We start from the raw sequence: 23,519 nt of genomic DNA on the forward strand, positions 1-23,519 counted from the left end.
AGTAGCTTTTACCGCAATTTTTAAATGAAATATAAATCCAATATCTTATTACGTTAGAGATGTAATGGTGAAATTAAAATATTTTTTTTTTTTTGCATTAATATTATTTATCATTTTAGCACTTTGTATAAACATTAGGGTGTGTCATTCTGAGTCAACCTTTTTTTCAACTGAAAAACAGGCTAAAAACTTTCGAAAAAGTGACAAAAAAAGTCACTCAAAAGATGAGCTCTTAATATATTATTAATATTAAGAGGTGCCTGTTTCAAATTTTCTATTTTCCATATAAATAACATGGAAAAAAATCATTTTTTTTGTGGTGGTCATTGTGCGGTGGTTATTATACTCGTATGTGCACGCGATGGATGCCAGTAGGGATGGTAAACTCGATTCCGATTCTACTCGAGAATCGAGTTTTCTCGTAAAATAATCGATTTTTCGAATGTCAAGAAACGATTCTTAATCGACTTCGACTACTGAAGATCGATTCCGAAAATCGATTATTTTACGAGAAAGAATCGGATTCTTATATAGAATCGGAATTTTATTTCGAGTAGAATCGGAATCGAGTTTACCATCTCTACTGGCAGCCATCGCGTGCACATATAATAACCACCACAAAAAAAATGATTTTTTTTCCATGTAATTTATATGGAAAACAGAAAATTTGAAAGAGGCACCTATTAATATTAAGAGCTCATCTTTTGAGTGACTTTTTTTTACACATTTCGAAAGTTTTGAGCCTGTTTTTCAGTTGAAAAAAAAAGGTTGCCTCAAAATGGCACACCCTAATAAACATATTTATATTTTACGTATGAACATGATATCTTTTAACTGCTAAGAGTGTCAATTACAACTGGATTAAAGTTTTCAATGCTATTCACCTTCTATAAACGTTACATATGTAAGCTGGTCTTCATTTTCACAAAACAGTAAGTTTTAAAAACTTTGCAAAGTGAGCGTAAGCCAGCCGAAAATTGGCTTGATTTACTTTGAAAGTTAACTAAATCTAAACCTGCAAATTGAATAATAGTTAGTGGCCAAGCGATTCTCAATTTTTGTTTGATATCAATTCCGTTAGAAAATAATTGAATTTTATTTCATTTCCATCTTATTTTGTATCTTATTAACTTATATCATAGGTCTTAGACACTTCGCTTTATTACAACATTTTTCTTAAATTAAATTCAACGTAATTAACTCAAATAAGATACATATGTACATATACATACATATGTGATACTATAAACTCAACCAAAGTATATGAGGACTAGGATAGGTGTTTTCTGATTTTTTTCATTTTTTACACTCTTGCAACCAGTTGCTACAGAGTATTATGGTTTTGTTCACTTAATGGTTGCACGTACCACCTAAAACCAATCGAGATATATATACAAGGTCTGTCGCAAAAGAAAGAGGACTGTTAAAAAAAAACAAAAAAAATTAATATTTTTCAAAAGTTATATTTTTTTATTCAAAGTAGTTTCCTTCTGCTTCGATACAGCGTTTAGCCCGGTCAATTAGCATTTAAAATGAGTGTTTAAGGTCATTTTTCGGAATGCTCTTGAGAATATCGGTCGTCGTCTTTTGGATAGCCGCAATGTCCTGAAACTAGTGTCCTTTCATAGGCAAATGAAATTTTCCAAATAGGTAAAAATCACAGGGTGCCAGATCAGGTGAGTAGGGTGAGTGATTAATGGTTAATATGGAGTTTTTTGTCAAAAAATCAACGACAAGCGTCGACCGATGACACGGCGCTTTATCGTGCAACAGGCGCCAGGACCCTGCCTCACGGTATTGTGGTCGAGCACGACGAATGCGTGACAAAAGACGCTTCATAACACCAAGGTTAAACACAGCATTAATCGTTTGGCCAGGTGGGACGAGCTCTCGGTGTACAATACCCTCGGAATCGTAAAACCAAATCAGCATTGTCTTTATTTTTGACTTCTGAAGACGACCGACTTCTGATCGTCACAGAAGTCCTCACGACTTTCTTGGAATCGCTTAAACCACTCATGCACATTACTACGGTATAGGCACTGATCACCATAAACTTTTTTCATCATTTAAAATGTTTCAGTAAACGTTTTCCCAAGTTTAAAACAAAATTTAATATTTTCTCTTTGCATTTTACGACCGATGACCAAAAGCTGCTGTCACTTTTTGATCGATAACATCGATTGTAGTTATCCAATTGTCTTAAATTTTTTACGAAATGTCAACAAGAAATCAAACTTTTTATTTCATATACCCACCAATAGGTGGCGTCACCAGAAACTGTTATATTTAAAAAGTTCTGTTTCTTTTACGACAGACCTTGTAAATATTTATATATGTACAAGGTGCGTACAAAGTAAACAGGACTAAAAAAAAATGGTTTTTTCGGTAAAATCAATTTATTTTATTCAAAATAGTCTCCTTCTGCTTCAATACAGCTTTTTACATGCATGTCGAACGAGTGTTCAGCCCGTTGGCCGGTATGGCCGCCAGTATGCCGGTGCAAGCCTTTTAAATGGGCTCTACGTCTGCAAAACGTATGATCAATTGCCATTCGTTCCGAATTTAGCTTTATATAATATTAAACCCTTTTTTCTCATGTGTCAGGTGCCCATTATCGCGGTAGAGTGTTATCAAATTCGAAGTACACGGGTAGGCAGAATCGCCTAATAAATAGTTTTCTGTAAATAGTTATTGTATTAATATATGTATATATGTATATAGTGACTATATTTACTATATATACCTATAAAGCTGCGAACATGAAAATAGCAGTACCTATAACAGTTTTGTATAAATCCGTATAGAAAATAATCTGATAAATCAGTAAACTTATGTAAACATCCAAATGTTACTAAAATATGGTAGTTTTGAAAAAACGGTAAACTTGTTGTTGTGTGTAAGCACGTGTTTTAATGAAGCGTTAAAATAGCAGTGTGGAGAAATCAGAAATTATTTTCACTTCTAATGGAAAAATAATAAATAAATAAATTTATTTAATTTATGTAGGTATATTTATTTAAAATGCATTCTTGAAAACTATCGACAGCAAGGAAACGGAGAGCTTGTGATAAAGTTCATCCATATAATTTAGAAAAAAATGCTTCCTTTTTTGAAAGAAAATAGCTAATGAATCTGCAAAAACCTTATTCAAAAGCCATTTAATTGGCTTTTTCTTCTGCACAACACATCAGTTTTGCTCACAACATCGTAATAAAACTAATGTTCATATTAATATTTACTCACCTTTTCGAGAGCAATAACTCATTTAAATTCTTTATATCTCCCAAACCATTCTAGCTTTATGACTCAAATTTGACAGTCTGAAGATAGAGGAATTCGGATGATAACCCCGCCCACTGCCCATATAACCGTTTTGTTAAAAACTCTTAATAGTGCGATATATTAATAATTAAATAGGTCAGAGATATTAATTTTTACGTTCGGTATGATAGAGGAGGGTTTTATAAGAGCTGATGTCAAAATTGCACTATGGTCGTGACACCGCCTACATTTAGTGGAACTCATATATTTTCGGATCTACTCCACCGATTTCAACCAAATTCGGTACATAGGAATATTTTAACATTCCCATGTTACAGTGCGGAAATTGGCGAAATCGGACTGCAACCACACCTACTTCCTATATAACACAACTTTAAATTCAATCTAATTTGTTCACTTTCCAGTATACAAATCAAGCATCAATTAATATATTAGGATACAACTTTGCACAAATACTACCATCTAAAGTTTAAAAAATGACATAATCCAGCTATCGAATATCATATGATTAACAAAATTAAGCGGGATTTCCAATAATAGTACATCTTTCTGTTTAAAATGACCCCCCAAATGACTAATATTAGAATCTTCAAAAATCTTATTGACTTTACTCCATACATATTGGCGCTGGTGGAGCATTTTTTTTTTGTTAAAATATGTTCTATTACCAAAAATAGATAAAATCTGGGGTAGTATACCCAATCTCCCAATAACATTTTCAAACTTCCGGTTGACATTACCGTGCGATTCTGTGCTGTGATACTGTCTCAAGTCTCTAAATTTGAGATTTTGAGTTAGAGACAATTTTTGAGACTTGAGACGATTTTGCTATTCTGTAAGTGACAGTCACAAAATCTATTACATTTCATTATTCAGAGATGTTTTTACACTTGAATGAAAATAAATTTGTCGATAACAAATATTAAATTTCCTATAACATAGTCAAAAAATATAATTATCAATAAAAGTAAAAATATAGTATGTTAACTTTGTTTCATAATATTTTCGAAATTTGTGCAAACTATATTTATTTTTAACCTTTTCGTTTTTGAGTTGCTTACAAAATATAAAAAAACGACAATCGATTAATATCTATGATGATCTCTATTCAGTATATTCAAAATGGCAAACAAGAGTTCTTTTTAGTTTTGTGACCTGCTAACTATCAGGTCACAAATTTGAGTCAATATTTTGAGACTAACACTAGAGATTGTTTAGTGAATAGTAACTAGTCACAAATTGAGACTCAAAATGTCTCAAATAGTGCTTAGAGACTGCTTGCAGAATTCCACTATTATACAAGGAGCGTTCCAAAGTAAACAGGACGACTGGTGCGTTAGAATCTGCTATCTTTGTAGATTGTGCAGTGAGAATTTCATGATATTTCATCGATTGGAAGTGAAGTTATTGCGTTTTAAGTGTCAGTATGTTATCGGTGCGAAGATGAGCTTCGAACAAAGAGCCAACATCAAATTTGTTTTTAAAATTGGTAAAACTTTTACCGAAACATTTCAATTGATGAAACAAGTTTATGGCGATGATTGCCTATCCGGTAGCAGAGTGCACGAGTGGTTTTAACGTTTTCAAAGTGGTCGTGAGAACATAAATGACGATCAACATATGGGCCAATCAAAATCCGTGATCACCGAAAATTCCATCGAAACTATGCGTGAATTCATCAAAAATTAGCCGAAATCATCATTGAAATTCATGGATATGGAATTGAACATCTCCAAAACATCGATTTATCGCATTTTGACCGAACATTTGGGCTTACGAAAGGTGTGTGCACGATTTGTTCCGTACAAATTTACTGACGACCTTAAATTGCTCTCATCGATCGACGCTTGTGACCGATTATTTGACCAAAAATCACATTTTAACCATTAAACACTCCTCGTATTCACCTGATATGGCACCGTGCGACTTTACTTTCTTTTTCGGATAAATGCATTTGCCCATGAAAGGAAAGCGTTACGCAGACGCACCGGCATACTGGCGGTCATACCGCCCAACGAGCTAAAACACTCTTTCGACATGCTTTCGGACCGCGCAAAAAGCTGTATTGAAGCAGAAGGAGACTAGGACTAAAACCTAATACAATCAACTCAGCCAAAACCCTACAGAGATACGTATACAAGATCGAAGCACGTAATGAAAGCCGAGCTCTGTGCAAGTATTGAGGATGTTGCAAGTACCGAGTATCTTTTTTATTAAAATAAACGAATCTTACATATATGCTTTTGTTTAAAATATATATTTTGTATTTTTTATATGTATGTATGTATTTCAATTCAAAAATCCTTAAGTTAAATATGTTAGTATATATACACAAATATAGATAGATATACATGTGTACATATGTAATATTATGTGGAAATAAAAAATTTGAAATTTTTAATTGTTTGCAGTACTACGTTGCTACTGAGTCTCTGAAGCGTCATAACATCGTTCAAGGAAGCATTGTTTTGCTCCGCTCATTCTAGGCAAACATTGAATGCTGATATTGTCTCCGCCGACGTAACTTTCTTCGTATTGAGGATCACGTCGTTTGTTTCTTCACCTTCAGTAGAGTTATCATCATCAGCACAGTGAACTTCATGGACTCCAAAGTATGTTCAACAATCCATTGCTCAATTTCAGAATTGGATATTTTCTGCAATGGTTCTACTTCTTGAAGCAAACTTGAAATGGTGTGAATTTTTGATGTACATATCTTCAGCTAGCTGTAAATGTAACTCTGAAAGAGGGATGTCATCTTCATTATCCCATTCGGTTGTTATGTCAAACAATTTTTGAAAATATGACGGAATTGAAGACACATTAACGGCATTCCATGCATTAGATAAAAAAACATATCAAGCTGATGCTTTTCGTTTACTACTGATTTTTCTCCTCGAACGATGTGACCTAAAAGGCTTGTGAAACCATTCTTCAAATAACAAATAAAGCCAAGATCACTCAAGCACTTTTATTTCCTTTGTATACAACAGGCAAATCTGTAAAATTTTTAAGTTAGCGTGGGTTCAATGATTTCACAATAACGTTTAATTTTACTCTACGATTACTAGACCAAATCGTACAAACAAGTTATTCTTTCTTTACTGATTTTTTTTCCGGAGCCGAGATTTCTTTTGAGCGCACAAGAGTTCTATCAGGCAAAAGCTTGCAAAAGAGGCCAGACTCATCTGATGGGTTAAACGTTTTCCCCTTTCCAGGACCAGATTCAGCATGCGACACGAACTTCTTTATGGTGGCTTCATTTTTCTTAATACAATAGCTCGTATTGATCTATGCACTTGAAAATATTTGGCTAAGGTATTGACAGAATATCCTGCACTTAGTTTCTTTAAAATGTCAACTTTCTATTTTATTGTTCGTAATGTAAATGTTTTCCTTTTGGAGATATTTAGCAATGCCTGTGTATTCAGAAAATAAACAATATGCCTTTGAGTCAAAATGGGAATCGATTCCGATAAAATACATACAAAAAATATTTAAGACAATTCTAAATCGTCTTTCGGAAGTTTTAAAAATTTATGGAGAATCCGCACACTCTTAAACACCACTTAATATCTAACAATTTTACGTACTTATTTAATTTTATGTTTATATTTAATAATAGGCTATCATTTTGTCGTACCACAAGAAATGTTTTACAATTAAGAATTTTTTTAAATCTGACATAAATCCGCCGCAGAATCTTTCTCTTGAAAACTTGTAACACCGGCTTATCAGTTGTTGTCATCGTCCAGGCCTCTGCACCATATAGCAAGACGGGGATGATGAGTGACTTGCAGAATTTGGTCTTTGTTCATCAAAAGAGGACTTTACTTTTCAATTGCCTACTCAGTCCGAAGTAGCACCTGTTGGCAAGAGTTATTCTGCGTTAGATTTCGAGGCTGACATTGTTGTTGGTGTTAACACTGGTTCCAAGATAGACAAAATTATCTACGACTTCGAAGTTATGACTGTCAACAGCGACGTGAGAGCCAAGTCGTGAGTGCGACGACTGTTTGTTTGAAAACAAAAGATATTTCGTCTAGTCCTCGTTCACAACCAGTCAGTATCATAGGCGTACGCCAGCAGCTATACACACTTATAAAAGATTGTACAATCTCTATTTAGCTCTGCAGCTCGAATTATTTTCTCCAGCAATATATTGAAGAAGTCACACGATAGGAAGTCTCCTTGTCTGAAATCTCGCTTGGTATCGAACGATTCGAAGAGATCCTTCCCAATCCTAACGGAGCTTTTGGTGTTGCTCAACGTAAGTGTACATAGCCGTATTAGCTTTGCGGAGATACCATAAAGACATAGCGGCATATAGCAGTTCCTATTCGTGCTTTGGAATGCGGCGAAGAGATGGTGTGTGTCGATCTTCCTTTCACTAGTCTTTTCCAAGATTTGGCGCTTGGTGATAATCTGGTGGATATACCCATCCACAGTGTATCAACTCAAGGAACTGGAATTAACAATGCGGTTGCAGTAACTCCAATAAGTATTTGTGAAATCACGCTTTTTTCACCCTTAAACCAAAATTAAAAAATAACCACTCAAGCATATATTCTGAATAGCCTTACTAATAATGTACCTTCATACCCAATAGAGCAAAAGCTGTGCCTTAAGTATTTGGGGTTTACCATAGCAGTCACCCAATTCCACAAACCAAGACCCATGAATATACTAATTGGTGGTGACATCTACCCAAATATTATACTAGGTGGAGAGAAATGAAATATTCTAGGTACGCTTATGGCTCAAGAATTAGAGTTCGATTGGATTTTATCTGGATCCATAACCCTAGTCCTTCAAAATTCATCCATAATATCATTTCACAACAAAATAAAGTTATGTGCCGGCTCACACGCCCTTGAAAAGTAGAGGACATCATAAAGGAATCCATTCTTTCAAAATCTTATCAAATTTGCAAAGAAAGTATCCAATAAACTACTCGTGGGAATTCAGACGAATATTGATATTAGACACTTTAAGCATACAGCGTTAACATGGTTCTCAAGCAATAAACGAAATTTATCTAAAATACACAAATTAAAGACGGTCTTGCAATACTTTAAACTCAAACAACTGAAGAAAGGTAAAAAGGACTCTTATAATAAAGCAAACCAAGGTTATAGGTCACACGATGCAGTTACTACACACAACCGTAAAATCCCAAAACTACCCAGAACTCAAGTGAGTAGAGCTACGTTCACCTTTTTTTTGGCTTTTTTTCTTGGATCATTCTTTCGATTAACTTAAGGGTATATAAAATGAATACCATTTTTCAAATAATTTTTTATTGCAAACATTCTCGAGATTATCTGAATAATTGTAATACTGACTCTACTTGAAAACTATCACTAAGCTGCTACAATCGTCTTCCATTAACATATTTTTTCCCATATTTTTCGGACGCTTCAATTTTTTTTAATAATAATAAGTATGTGTCTTTTAATTCGCTGAACTATGTCAGTCAAATATGACGACGTTGACTTAGTTCAGCGACAATGGTGGCAAGGTCATGTCGTCCGAATGGATCAAAACGCTCCAGCTGTAAAAGTTTTCACGCAGTACCCACCGGGGGAAGCAAAGGAAGAGGTAGACTTCAGATAAGTTGGGGAGATCAAGTGGAAGAGGGCCTGGCTGCACTTGGTATCTCGAATTGGCGCCAAATTGGCTACAACCGCGTAAGCGGTGTCTACGCCAATAAAAAAAGGAAATTGCAAGCCTTCTTCTCATACTTCTCAAGATATTTTAAAGGTATTTGTAGAAGTTTACTTGATTAAAATATATTTTAATCAACAGAATTTCTATTCAATTAATGAAACGGGCCTACTTGACAACAGATAAATGAAATAAAATCGAAATAAAACCTAGCATAAATAGCTATGTTAACGAAGCCTAAAGTTACAAACCTTTCCCTCTAAAATTCCATTATTAAATGCGAACATATATAAATTCGATATTTCGAATTCAGCTCTAACTTTACTTTTTTTTACATTGACATTAAAAGTTTAATTAAATATTAAATTTTGTTGCTAAGGCAAAATATGCCTAGAATGGGGAAATATTTGCATTTACTTAAGGGGGAAGCCTGCTTTACATGCTTAAAAAATCGATTTTTTTTTAGGCTTTTTTTGGGAAGGAAATAAATAAGTGATTAAAGCAAAATTTCTAGGGTTTATAGTTATATATTTAAACATCTTTCACATATTTTTTTGGATACGAAGTCTTTGATTTTCTGCCTTTGGAAAGCATTAGCCCGATGCATCTTGTACATTTGTCGGACGGCGGGCAGGATGCAAGTCGCAATTTCTATCGGAAACAAAAAATTCAAAGAGCTTCATATTTTTTGATAATTTATCTTCTAGTTAAACTAAAAAATTCCAAAAAAAGTGTAAAATTTTAGAATTTTTTTAAAAAGTGCAAAAAAAGAGGTTTTTGACCAAAAAAATTTAATTTTATGTTGTTTAAAAATATGTTCAAACTTGACTTTTCTTAGTTTTTTTAGTTTAAATAGAAGATAATTTAATGCCAAAGATAATAAACTTTGCCCCAATTCCATACGACGTTTAGTTTTTTTTCTATCCTGCCCACCAATTAAGAAAAATCGTAAAAATGAAAAACCGAGAAATCGCGCGTCAAAGTTTTCGCTTTCTGCCCAATCGCTCATATATCTGCTAGACGCTCGGTCACTATTTTCCTTCTAGCTTCGAAAATATTTCAAATTCCCATCTAAAACTTTGGGGACATATTCTTAAATTATTTTTAAAGAGATTTAAGCAAAAAAAAAATTAGATTTTGAAGCTTCTAAATCAGGCTGCCCTCTTAAAGCAGTAAATTGTATCGTACCGGTCCTGTCTCAGATAAGGAATACCTATGGCTGACCTGTACGAATTACTTTTGAAACGCAAAATGAGATTTCCATTGAGGTAAATAGGTCAAAGTATAAAAAATTTTGCAAAACATTTTATTAAAAAATATTGGGAAGGAATTCATTATTCGACGAAATTGATAATAGATTACAATCATATTTGGCATCACATAATATGAAATACTATAGGTCAAGCATATGACTCAGAGACAACTTACTTCTTATCAGAATCGACAACTTGTCAGAACACCCATACAGTGCAATCGTCCGACAAGGGTTGTTCGACATTTAACCATGACATGGTTGTCATGTTTTTTTGTGCTATGTGCTTTGGGTACTTTGATATCTGCACAAAAATGTTACCCAATTTTGAAGGCGTTATGATTTCTGCAGGTTTTATGATAAAAACTTTGAGGATAAATGGATTTAATAAAAAATGTGCGTCCAAACCGCTTGACGGCCAAAGCTTGCAGTCTGTCGCGCTCTATGTGTTCCGGGCGCAATTGTAATCCTTGTTATCGTCGTTTCATTTCTAAATTCCTATTCTTGAAGTAAGTATATCGTAACGCCAAAGAGAAATTATCGAAATTTTAAATTAAAATAAAGAAAGTATGGTACCGCCTATTAGCGCCATTGTATCTTTCGTTGTTATATATTCTTTGGCAGAAAATGTTTGAGCCGTTTTGTGAATTTATGTATAATAAGGAAATAAAGTCCTCTCTCGACAAACAAAAACCAAACTCTATAAGTCACTGATAATTCCCGTCCTGCTATATGGTGCAGAGGCTTGGACGATGTCAACAACTGATGAGTCGACGTTGCGAGTTTTCGGGATTTATGGTCGATGGAACGATGAGCTGTACGAGATATATGACGACATTGACATAGTTCAGCGAATTAAAAGACAGCGGCTACGCTAACTAGGTCATGTTGTCCGAATGGACGGAAACACTCCAGCTCTGAAAGTATTCGACGCAGTACCCGCCGGGGGAATGCAGAGGAAGAGGAAGACCTCCACTCCGTTGGAAGGACCTCCACCTGGTCCTGGCTACGCTTGGAATATCCAATTGGCGCCACGCAGCGAAAAGAAGAAACGACTGGCGCGCTGTTGTTAACTCGGCTATAATCGCGTAAGCGGTGTCTACGCCATTTAAGAAGAAGAAGAAGAAAATAATAATGATAATTACTCTCCTCCTGTTGCACGACAAAGAACGACTGTTTCTTTCTACATATCGTCACCTGAAAATAACGTATCATCAAAAAATTCGAAATTGAGTGTCTTATTGATTACGCTTCACTACTTCAAATTACATATGTTCAACATTTTCAGGTTCTGCACTCAGATATAAACCAGTTTTAACCAATATTAAAATTTTTTTTCACTCATGTTCCATTTTATTTCGTGTTTCATTCATGCCACTGTAAATTTCCGAAAATGTTGTTACGTTATTTTGCATTTCAGGTGACGATATATCGTTATTATACTCGTTTCAAAATGGGGAATCCCAATTTATTACCGATAAATGTCGATAACGCACAATAACAACAAAGCCACAGAACGTCTTTTTTTATTTCGTTTTAAAGCAATAACGACAGCGGTGATAGGGCCGACTATCTTCGTGTCAAAAAAACCAAAGCAGCCATAAAAAACCGAAAATCGGTCGACAATCAACAAACTTTTCTTATAGCATTTGCAATTTGTTTCCAAATTAAACCAGTAGTCAATTAATAAATAAAATTATTATAATACATTTAAAATTTTCATAAAATAAATGTATTTTTATGTTAAATATTATGTGACAATCACGCAAAATTCATATGGTAAATCAATTAATATAAAAATATCAAAATTGTATGTACAGTGCGTATTCAAGATGTCAACCAATTCCAACATTTTTTCATAGTTTTAAGCTAGTAACAGTAAATATAATTTAACTAAATTGAAAACTATGAATTTGGCTCAATTACAATATATTTTAAAGCGAAAATGAAGTAAATGATTCATATTGCATTTTGCATATAACAGATTTAGAATCCCTAAAATGAGCACATATGTATATAAATTGCTTAATTTTTTTTAACAGCACACTGCTTTATTTAAACGATTAGCCTGCAAAACGAGTATTATTGGTGTAGTATATAACTCTTATCAATTTTAGATGAAACGAGAATTAGTCGAAGCGAAAGATTTATAGAATATATATGACATGGAGCATATCTATCATTCGATTTTGTTAGAGGACTAGTACAGTTTAGTAAGGCCAAAGCACTCATTAACGAACTCTCAATTACTGTGTTTGACAAATATCTCAACGGTATCTAACGGGTCTAAATTTTCAACAAGTGGCTCAACAGAATCTCGAACCGATATGGTTGATTTAGCTGTCATTGCGATTTTGTTTTTTCGTTTCATTTCCAGCAACATCTTTCTTTGAGATTCACGTTTCAAAGCCGCGGCCGATGGGACTGATTTTGTTTTCGAGTCATTTCCATTAGATGTACTAGCTTTTGTCTTTTGGTTGACAGTCTTTATAGTTTTTGGTTGTATTTTGAATATTTTGTTGGATTCACTAGGTGGAATTTCCGCCGGTTTCTAGAATTATATGTATTTAATTAGATATATTTGCAAATTAAGGATTTTATTTTTGTACCTTCCAATTGTTTTGTCTTAATACTTCTATTTCATCAAATATAGAATTGATATGATCGACTTGCAAATTCACCATGTCCCAAAATCCTTGAAGATCATCATTTGTAGTTGGGAATTTTTCTTGTGGCGATGAATTCAAATTATTATGACAAAGACCTACAATGTAATATATACATACATGTTAATAAAACAAGGTTTCGTTTACTTTAAGATATATAAATAAATAATTTCAACCGAAACATATAAATAAATGTTTAATGCAATATTTATTTTCTCCTTCTAATAACTTATTCGTCGTCTTATTGTATATATAACGAAATATATATTCTCTCCAGAGCCCTGGATAAACAATATTTCTTCATAAAAGAACCGACGAAATAATACCGAACTGAACTTAAGTTACATCAGTCACTAATCCACAAACTCTCCTAGTAACCTTTCAATAGCTTGCACTCATATGTTAAAATCCTCAAAGACGTTGTTGGCAACGCAATTAAAGATGACACCTGCCCGAACACCGCACTTTGGAAAGTTACAATATGGCTCCTGATGACCCGTGAGTGCACTTTTCACAATAATAATTCACAATAAATTTCACCCCAAGCAGTTCTGCAAAATTACTTTTGTTAAAATCAATACAGTAGGTGTTTGCTTGAAACAAAGCAGGCACGCCACCTCCACCACTTCATCTAACAACGTATTTGAAACGCCATTTGTGTCATCATTAAGTAGATATTAAACAAATTATATATACAACTGGATAACATCTCGAACAACGCTTTTAACCGTTCACAATTTAGATCTTATATCTTACTTTGTTCAGTTTTTGCTAGCTCTATCAGTACAAATATTTGCTCCTGAAAATTCGCTGATTCTAGAGTAACTATAGTATTTATACTAAAAGATAACATTTACTGACATTTTATTTTCAAATTACCATTACACTTTGAAGGATATAAACGATAAGGTATTATTACTGTGGGCTCGCATGCAGCAAAAATGAGTTTTCATTATATTCAATTTATCCAATTCATTAATAAATTCCGTTATTTCACTTCTACTTATTAAGCGAGATCAAAATCTAATACCAGAAAATAAAACGGTTGAAAAAAATTAATTTACCTTCAAATTGCTTCATCTTTTGTGACACCAGCAATCGAGCTTTGCCATAAGCTGAACGCAAGAAGCCTAAAGTGTCCTCTGAAACGTCGGAATTGTCCTGAAAACATTCAATACTGTTAGATAAATGGCAAAAGTTTTGAATTTTCTTGCTGAGTAAAATTCACTGATATAAATAAATTTTAAAATTTGATGCGAACTAAAAACAATTTAAGAAATCAAGGAAATTTTAGGCACAAATAGTGGAGTCATAACATGACGTCTATGTGCTTTTTGAGCGAATTTTGCCATTAAATAAACAAAAACGTCGGCCAATACAAAATGTGTTCGTGATAACAGTTAAGTTACTTAAACCGATTTTCTATACAGTTATGTTTGTCTGAGCAATACAATGCATAGAATATAAACTAAAAAAAAGTGATGAATAGAAATACAAATACATTGTGTAGTTGAAATAATATTAAAATAACAGGGCGAAATTAAATATACTTACAGACAATTCATCAGCGTATCGTTCTGCTTTGTCGGCCAAAGCTAAAAGGCGACTTTGTTCGTTTTTCAGCAAATGAAGAAAGTAATTGCCATCTTTCTGTAAGCATTCTTTTGATGGATCATTTAAACTGGATTTTACCGCAATTTTGTATTGCATATTGTCTTTATTTTCTGAATGTTCATTACTTATTCCATATATAGATTTCGGAATTTCTTTACGATCCACTTCATCTATTAATACTTCTACCGTCTCTGTTGTCTCATTTTCCGAACTTAAGTTCTTTTGAAGAGAAATTCTTCCTTGGTTTTTTTTAGGCGAAATTATGGGTAACTGAGCACGAAACTCTTGGCTTAAATGACGTAATACAGGTAAATCAACAGTGTTATTATTAAAGGTTGAAATTTCGGTTGCTGAAATAACTTGCCGAGGAGAATTTGTAATAGTTGCATTTAATTTTTTCCTGAACTCGGAATAATCTTTACTTGGAGTAAGTTGTTGAAATTTTCTTGCCAGTTCTGATGAACCAGCATCATCACGTTCCCGTGGGTTCGTACAAACGAAAGTGCTACGTACTTTTTTTGGACTATAAAAACCTTGTGCTAACGCAGCAGGTCCATACAACCGTTCCACTCGCTGTTGAATAAAACTAGTATTGCGAATATCCTCCTGCCATTGTAAATCACAGTGCTCATTGTTTTCAGCGTTATTAGACACGAAATTGTTAGAATGCCCATTAGTTGCCGTAGGTTTCACATTAGAAACGTCACCTTTACCATCAGCCATTTGTAATAAGATTGGTGGAGCCAATGAATTGCTTTTTTTACAATACTGAATGCTATTTGACGACGGGCGGATGGGGGACACCTCGCGAGATTTATTTATATCTTGTCGTATTTTAGAATCATAAGTTGTAAGATTAGAATACCCGTTCACACAACAAGCCAGATTCAGATAACTTGGCTTTTTGTCTGAATTTGAATCAGTCTGACCAGCGATTTTATTCGAATTCGGATTGGATGAATTTAATAAGGCACATGTTGTGTTGACATTTGTAAGAGGCTGCTTCAACACCATTTGCGACTCAAGACCCATAAAATTCTTGTTGATTTCATGAAAAGTCTGAACCGAACATCGCTCTCGTATATTTGTGGTAAATTCTGTGGTTATGTCTTTAATAGAAATCGGTGTTGGAAAATTTAAACTCCCACTTGTATCTAGAATATTAAAGTTATTCAAAACATATTTAAGTTTTTAAAGAATCGAACCCTACTGTATTTAACTGAACTAATGTATTGTAAATATTTATAACTGTACCTGACACGTCCGTAGAATCAGCGTCGACGTCAAGAGAGCAGCTGCCAATTGAGTCCACACTTCTATCCATATCAAATTATAAATGCTTTAAAGTAATTTTAATTTAAAAAATGTATAACTTTAGAAGAATTAATCATCAAATTATTTTGTAGATGTTTAAAAAAAATGACTAAGTGAGAAATTTTAAATTCGATTACTCATGTGTACATACATATGTATTACATATTTATAATGAACTTTCCTGTTTTCAGAATAAATGAATTCAATAACTGACTATTTTAACATTTATTTCTATTGTTATTTATTTTCTTGTATAGTTGAATTAGAACGGCATATTATTTTATAATTTTTCACTTTAACCATAGACCTTAAAAATCTATTAAATTTAATTTGCAAAATCTTATGGTATTTGGATGAATGATGGATAATGTATACACCTGAGTTTGACCTAATTATATTTTTTTTAATAATGTCCATATAATCGATTCAACTTTAACTGTTTTCTCGCTCAACAACAGCACCAGAAGAATGAGTATATGAATATGTTTACTGTGAGTGAAAATGTAAAACAACATCATTCATTTCCCAGGATTCCTAATCCGGACTGAACCATTAAGTGAAAGTAACAATCGACCTCTAATGGTCGAATGTCAAGTATAGTTGAACATTCATTAACAATATACTTTAGAGAATTCCAAATATTAACGAAATCTTGTACTTTTTGGTAACACCCACGTAGATCATGTAAAGCCTAATATGTTACAAAATAATATATATCTATATGATCAAAGTAATTACCTTAATGTTTATGAAGGCAATGAGCATGTCAAAGAAATATTTGATATGAAAATTTGTCGAGCTCAGAATATTTCGCTACACATTTGTTGAAATTTGATTGATGCCGTGAAAGGGAATAAGCTATACAAAAAAAAAATGTTAAATAATGATAACTATTGCTATGTAGGAATTCCACAACAATATTTGCAAAATAACATACCCCAATACTTGTTCTTGCTTATTTTGAAAATGAAATATTACTTCTTGAATTGGTATATATGTATATCTGAACATATGTGTCCACGTTTCGTTATGTTGCCCACTTCGTAGTAGTCGAATAACGTTACTCAAGATATTTTAAATGAGTAATTTAGCTAAACGTCAAATTTACGCGAAACAAAACAAAAATAAAAAATTTATGTTTAATGTTTTTTTTTAATTTTTTCCTTCCATATCAGAATTTTCTTTTACTAAATCTTAGATAAATACATTTAGCTACTTTATAGAACCATGTAGTAGCAGATGGTAAATGGTAATTCCGGCTGTAAAATAAAACAATCGAAATGAAATGTTGTGGGGGGTGTGGTGCACTAAAAACAAGCCACACGCTAGAATTAGTTAATATATTCCTAATGACATACCGAGGGTTTATAAAATAACTAATATTCAACAGATTTTGTCTTTCTACACTTTTATGGGATATGTCGATAAGATTCTAACAATTTTTAGACACATCCAAGAAAATTGTTGCTTTGCAATCGTTAAACAAGTACTTAGATGGGAAACAACACAAATGCACATACGACAAGAAAGACTGTTTTCAATCGATTTGGTTATTTATCGATAGTAAACTAATAATCTGTCAGCCCTATTCTCGTGGCCTCACAAAAATCACCTATCTCAATATTGTGAGGTTTTTGTGTTTAGTTAAGTTTGTTTTGTTAATTTCAATATTAAAAAAAATTCCGCTGCGATTTAGAATAACATCCCCCGATTTCGCAGTCCAAAAAAAAAAATATATATATATATATTTATTTACTACGTTTCAAAGATAATAGAGTGAAATTAAAAGTAATAATTGATTGTAATGCGAAAAAAGTGTGCGAAAAAGCTAAGAATATTGGAAAAATGTATAGGAAACTGTGCGTTGTTTATTTTCTGCCATCTGAAAATATTAAAATTTGTTTTTGTTAATATACTTGCACATAATTTAGTTAGCAATATAAAACTGCTTACCTCTGATGCTGTAAACGCAAAGGAGCCTCGCATCGATTAAACTAGAGCAGGCACCGATTATAATGAGTGGAATATCGCATCAAGAGTTTTTCCCACGAAAACATGTTTTCGTTGTCGGTCCGAACATAGTACATATAAATTGTCACTTGACTGATTTGTTTACATTCCATATACAAAAACAGTTGTCCGATTATTGCAAAAAGGGTGCAGAAATTGCAGAGTACAACGGCACAACAACAAATACACGCAGAAAATATTTAATAAATATGTCAGACCAAAAACGTTTATTTTCGTGCCGTCATATATTTTCAGCGACAAGAGAACTGTGATTATCTGTTTAGATTCCACAACATACAAATGAGTTTTTAAAATATTTTCAATGTCGGTCCGAACATAGTATTAGGGCCGGCAAAATATGTCTTCCAAAAACATCGATTAAACTGGAGCAGGCACCGATTATAATGAGTGGAATGTAAGTTTTCAAGTAGTTTTCAGCGAAAACTGTGTTTTCGTTTGACAGATTTTACACGGACGAAAACACAAGTTTTCGTGCGAAAACCAGTTTTTCCCACGAAAACATGTTTTCGTTGTCGGTCCGAACATAGTATGTATATCAGGTGACAAATTTGAGACAATATTTTGAGACTAACGCTAGAGCCTGTTCAGTGATTAGTAACTTTACCTAAAAATGCCTCAAATAGTGACTAGAGACTGCTTCTACTATGTTCGAGCCTGAGCTTTCCGGTTTTTGAGAGAGCGGATGGCTTCGAAAACTTCTTTAGGGGAAGTGGACCGAAACTCGCCCATCTCGAAGGTCATGCCCTGGACCGACGCAGACACTTCTTACTGAAAATAATATTCCGGCTGGGGAAGGTAGACCCTAGGTTTATAAGGGACTGAGTGACGTTGGCTCTATCCTTGTCATGTGGACCCCATCCTTAAATAATGGAAGCTTCTTTTGAGGAGGTGGCTTAACTGACCGAGCTTCGGATTTCCTTAGTCAGACCTGCGGCCGCCATATCAATGTCAGCTATGAGGTTGATTGGGGTACACTATCTCGTAAAGGTCATCGTTCTATTGAACGCGAAATTCGCAGTAGTCAATGCGCAAAGAACCATAAATCTTCTGCAGAACCTTTCTCTCGAAAACTCGTAACGTCGACTCATCAGATGCTGTCATCGTCAATGCCTCTGCACCATATAGCAGGACGGGGATAATGAGTGACTTATAGAGTTTTGTGATTGTTAATCGATAGAAGACTTAACGTCTGAATTACTTATTCTGAAGTAGCACCGGTTTGGCAAGAGCTTTTCTGGGTTGGATTTCAAAGCTGACATTGTTGTTGGTGTTAATATTGGCTCCAAGATAAACAAAACTATGTATTACATGGAAGTAATGTCGTTGACGTTGGAGCCAAGTCGCGAGTGCGACGACTGTTTGTTTGATGATTGGAGATATTTAGACTTGCGCTCGTTCACTACCAGATCCTTCTACTTCGCTTCCTTATCCAGTCTGGAGAAAGCAGAACTAACAGCGCGGGCGTTGAGGTCAATGATATCGATATCATAGGTGTATGCCAGAAGCTGAACTCTCTTATAAAAGATTGTACCTTCTCTTTTGAAATATGCGGCTCAAATTATATTGTCCTAAAGTAGATTGGAGGACGGAGTCATGTATAGAAGTTCACGCAAGTGAGGAAAGTTCTCTGATCGCCATTTACTAGGGAGTGGCCAGAAACGATTTGTTTACATACGGCTAAAGCAGCTCCCGCCTTCCGTTCTTTGACCAAGAATCCTATGGGTAGCCAGATAATATCCGTTTGAAGGCGAGCTAAAGTGAGAGGGCAAAACATACCCTGCACAGGGTTGTGCGCTGGGCTTTCGACTTGACACGTAAAACATACTACCAATGAAAAAGCATTATGACGACCATGGCAAACGAAGTAAGGATTACGTTTTGAGGGAATGCACCTGGAATGTCCGGTCCCCTAACTGGGAAGCTGCCCAGCTGGTTGATATCCTCGGGTAAATAAAGGCTGACATCACCGCCGTCCAAGAAATGCGATAAACGGGAGAAAGACTGAGGCGAGTAGATCCTTGCAGCATTTACTACAGTTGCAAGTCTGGTGTGGGATTCGGAGAAAGTCTCCGTCGCCGAGTACTCTCATTCACTCCGGTGGTGCGCCCACAACCCGAAAGAGAAGGACGATGTAACGTAAGATGCCTTCTATTAGCGCTTGGAGCGCACCTAACATTGCTTTTTGGAAAATGCAAAAGAACAGCTGGTACGATGAGGAATGCCGTGTCGCAGCGGAGAGAAAACAGACTGCCTACCTCGCAATGATACCGAGAGTTGAAGAGGGAAGCGAGACGGATTTGCAGACAGAAAAAGAGAGAGGCCGAAATGCGTGAGTACGAAGAACTTGACACGCTGACCGACAGGGGTAATACTCGAAAATTCTACAAAAATATGCGGCGACTAACAGAAGGTTTCAAGACCGGAGCATACCCTTGTAGAACCCAAGGAGGAGATTTAGTAACTGATGCCCAGAGCACACTAAAATTATGGCGGGAACACTTCTCCAGCCTGCCGAATGGCAGAGAAAGCATAACGCCGGGAGAAGGCGAACCCTAATCCTCAATCGATGGAGCAGACGTTCCATTGTCCGACCATGAAGAAGTTCGAATAGCAGACCCATCTGAAGAACAACAAAGCGGTGGGGGCCGATGGATTACCAGCTCAGCTATTCAAACACAGCGACGAAGAACTGATAAGGAGCATGCATCAGCTTCTTTGTAGAATATGATCGGACGAAAGCATGCCCAACGATTGGAATTTAAGTGTGCTCTGTCCAATTCACAAAAAGGGAGACCCCACAATCTTCGCCAACTACCATGGGATAGGCCTCCTAAACATCGCATAAAAGGTTCTATGGAGAGCATTGTGTGAAAGATTAAAGCCCACCGTCAACAAACTGATTGGACCTTAACAGTGTGGCTTTGGCCTGACAAATCAACAACTGACCAGATATTCACCATGCGCCAAATCCTGGAAAAGACCCGTGAAAAGAGAATCGACACTCACCACCTCTTCGTCGATTTCAAAGCTGCCTTTGACAGCACGAAAAGGAGCGATCTTTATGCCGCGATGTCTGAATACGGCTGTGTAAACTGACGTTGACCAACACCAAAAGCTCCATCAGGATCGGGAAGGACCTCTCCGAGCCGTTCGATACCAAACAAGGTTTCAGACAAAGCGATTCTCTTTTCTGTGACTTCTTCAACTTATTTCTGGAAAAAATAATTTGAGCTGCAGAACTAAATACAGAAGATACCATCTTCTATAAGGGGGTACAGCTGCTGGCGTATGCTAGTGATATTGATATCATTGTTCTGCTTTCCACAGAATGGATAAGGTAGCGAACAAATGGGTCTGGTGGTGAACGAGGCCAAGACAAAATATTTCCTGTCATCAAACAAACAGTCGCCGCACTCGCGACTTGGCTCCTACATCACTGTTGACAGTCTAAACTTCGAGGTCGTAGATAATATCGTCCATTTTTGAACCAGCATCAACACCATCAACAACGTCAGCCTGGAAATCCAAACCAGAATATCTCTTGTCAAACCGGTGCTACTTCAGAATAAGTAATTGGGACGTTCAGTCCTCTATCGGGTAACAATAACAACACTCTATAAGACACTCATTATCCCCGTCCTGCTATATGGTGTTATTGTCGATTGTAACGTCGTCTGTTTTCTCTCCGCTGGAACACTGCCCTCCTCATCATACCAGTGTTCTTTTGCATTTGCTGAAAAGCAATGTTTTCGTTTCCATCTGTACGTAAGATGCTTCAAATGCCGCCTCACTTGCTGACAGGTATTCTCAGAGAGCAAGAGTGCAAGTCGAGTAGATAATCGTTCGGCTGTCTGTTGTGATTGCACCTTCTCGACGTCTAACCTTCCTTGTGTTTGTTGCCGAGGATTTTTTGCTGCACAGAGGCGGGTGAACATTGTGGCTGCAACAGGATAGGGGTCTGAGTCGATATTAGGATCTCGGAGCCTACTCACATCTAAAACACTGAAGGTGTGTTTTGCGTCCATAACGACATGAGCGATCTGGTTGGGGCTTTGCGATTCGGTGACAGCCAGGTAATTTGATGAATTTCTCTATGCTGGAATATAGTACTACAGATAACTATATTCAGGGTCCCGGCGAAGTTGATCAGCCTTAACCCATTTGGGGATGTTTCATCATTTAGGTTGAATATACCGACCGCTGTGCCAAGGATTCCTTCCTTTCCCACCTTAGCATTAAAGCACGGGTTTGTCCCCTTGATTCCGAAGCTCGTATAAGAAAAACATTTATGCAATTTAAAAGTACATACATAGTTATTAATTTGCATTTTACCATTTCTTTATGTCTGAAATCTCCTGTGTAGTTGAGAGAAAATATACTTGCCCTTAACACCCACAATTAATTTGGAAATGAAGTTGAGAGTTCTTGAAACCCAGGACTGTCTCATTGAAAATAAGTAAATATTCCCTTCGCATTTTCGATAGCCATGCCCTTAAAAATGTAAACATGCCCGGAAACGTAAAGTAAAATGAATGCTCGACTTATATTGATCATACGGCACTAATTCTTCAATAACGACGTGGCATAACGTTTTTTGAAATCTAAACGTTTGAATAATTAAAAAGTCTTGCAAGTTAAAATAATCGCTATTAACTCGCAGGCCTTTTAGGACTTTCATCCTTTTTACCACTTCTCCTGCTCCTCAACAAGATCCCTACAAACAAACAATAGTTTCTGCGGAAAATTTCCAATTTTTTTGGATATCTTGCGTATACAGACGTAGAAAGCGGTGGCGGTCCACGGATTTGCTTCTATGACTAAATGAAGCATTAGTAATCAAAAAGATGTGATTTAACATTTGCACCTTCTCTATTCATTAACATTATCTTATTACGAAAACCAAACAAAAAATTCTAAGTTTCGACATTGCATAACATATATCTATGTTAAGTACCATGTTAAATATTGTACAAACTTGAATCAGAAAACGTTTATATGGAGATATTCTTGCTGAAACCTTGGAAGAAAAAAGCACAAAAAACTCACCACCTGAGGTGAAAAGCAGTTTGCTGCTAACCAAATTTTTTACGAAAACAAACAAGGCAAAATATAGAAATGAACAGCCAAGGAAAATGAGTAATTTTGCTAAACTATTAATTCTGGTGCATATATAATATCATTTATTTTTAAGATTTCAAAATGTGAAAGAAGAACTGAGGAGCAGCTGCAGCATTACAGCATATTGCTTAAACATAAATATCATTCTATTCGCTCATGTATTAAATACATAAACACATATTTACAAATAATATTTTGTCCAAATTATTTAAACATAATTATGTATATGTGAGCTGGTCTACGGAAAGGGGGCTTAGGTGTCAAAAAAAAGGAGAACAATTAATGAGATAACGAGAAACTGACGATTATTTTTAACAGCTTTTCCCAGAAAACTAGTTTTCGCACGTTAGCTCCATTTTCGTAGACCAGGTCACATATGTCTTTTTATTCATACTTAGAAAGAAGTAATATCTACAAAGTCCGCAAGTTACATATTTATTTTAATAGGCAATAATAGTCCCTCCATTCTATTTCAATAATATAATCGCAAGTTTCTTTAAAAATATTGAAATTAACAGAACAAACACAGGTTTGGTTTCCTTTCAGACATCACAAATTTTTGAGGAACTTGT

At 35.2% G+C, this 23,519-nt stretch overlaps 1 protein-coding gene and 1 long non-coding RNA gene across 4 annotated transcripts in view; both read right to left on the reverse strand.

Annotated features, from left to right (window-relative positions):
• Nucleotides 1-23,519, reverse strand: part of LOC126756619 (uncharacterized) — a 60,704-nt gene that overhangs the window by 29,298 nt on the left and 7,887 nt on the right. The gene's annotated exons all lie outside the window — the stretch shown is intronic.
• On the reverse strand, nucleotides 12,220-17,319 carry LOC126756557 (uncharacterized). 3 transcript variants are annotated; one of them, XM_050469711.1, is made up of 8 exons: nucleotides 17,157-17,319; nucleotides 16,736-16,889; nucleotides 16,537-16,656; nucleotides 15,739-15,823; nucleotides 14,425-15,638; nucleotides 13,935-14,031; nucleotides 12,814-12,968; nucleotides 12,220-12,755 (listed from the first exon to the last, which is right to left on the reverse strand). In XM_050469711.1, the coding sequence occupies exons 4-8, from the start codon at nucleotides 15,806-15,808 to the stop codon at nucleotides 12,447-12,449; spliced, it is 1,845 nt and encodes a 614-aa protein (XP_050325668.1). In that variant the 5' UTR covers nucleotides 15,809-15,823; nucleotides 16,537-16,656; nucleotides 16,736-16,889; nucleotides 17,157-17,319; the 3' UTR covers nucleotides 12,220-12,446. The 3 variants fall into 3 exon arrangements, with proteins under 3 accessions (XP_050325668.1, XP_050325669.1, XP_050325670.1); XM_050469712.1 differs by lacking the exon at nucleotides 16,537-16,656; XM_050469713.1 differs by lacking the exons at nucleotides 16,537-16,656; nucleotides 16,736-16,889.

This window comes from Bactrocera neohumeralis, chromosome 4 (genome assembly GCF_024586455.1).
Source record: "Bactrocera neohumeralis isolate Rockhampton chromosome 4, APGP_CSIRO_Bneo_wtdbg2-racon-allhic-juicebox.fasta_v2, whole genome shotgun sequence".
NCBI lineage: Eukaryota > Metazoa > Arthropoda > Insecta > Diptera > Tephritidae > Bactrocera > Bactrocera neohumeralis.

Excerpts from the sequence above, each read along its gene's own strand:
- LOC126756557 (XM_050469713.1), bottom strand. The coding sequence starts at position 15,808 with ATGGATAGAAGTGTGGACTCAATTGGCAGCTGCTCTCTTGACGTCGAC. Across the intron at positions 14,032-14,424 it reads GATACGCTGATGAATTGTCT|GACAATTCCGACGTTTCAGA; the intron begins GTAAGTATATTT and ends GAATGTTTTCAG. Across the intron at positions 12,969-13,934 it reads AAAGATGAAGCAATTTGAAG|GTCTTTGTCATAATAATTTG; the intron begins GTAAATTAATTT and ends ATTACATTGTAG.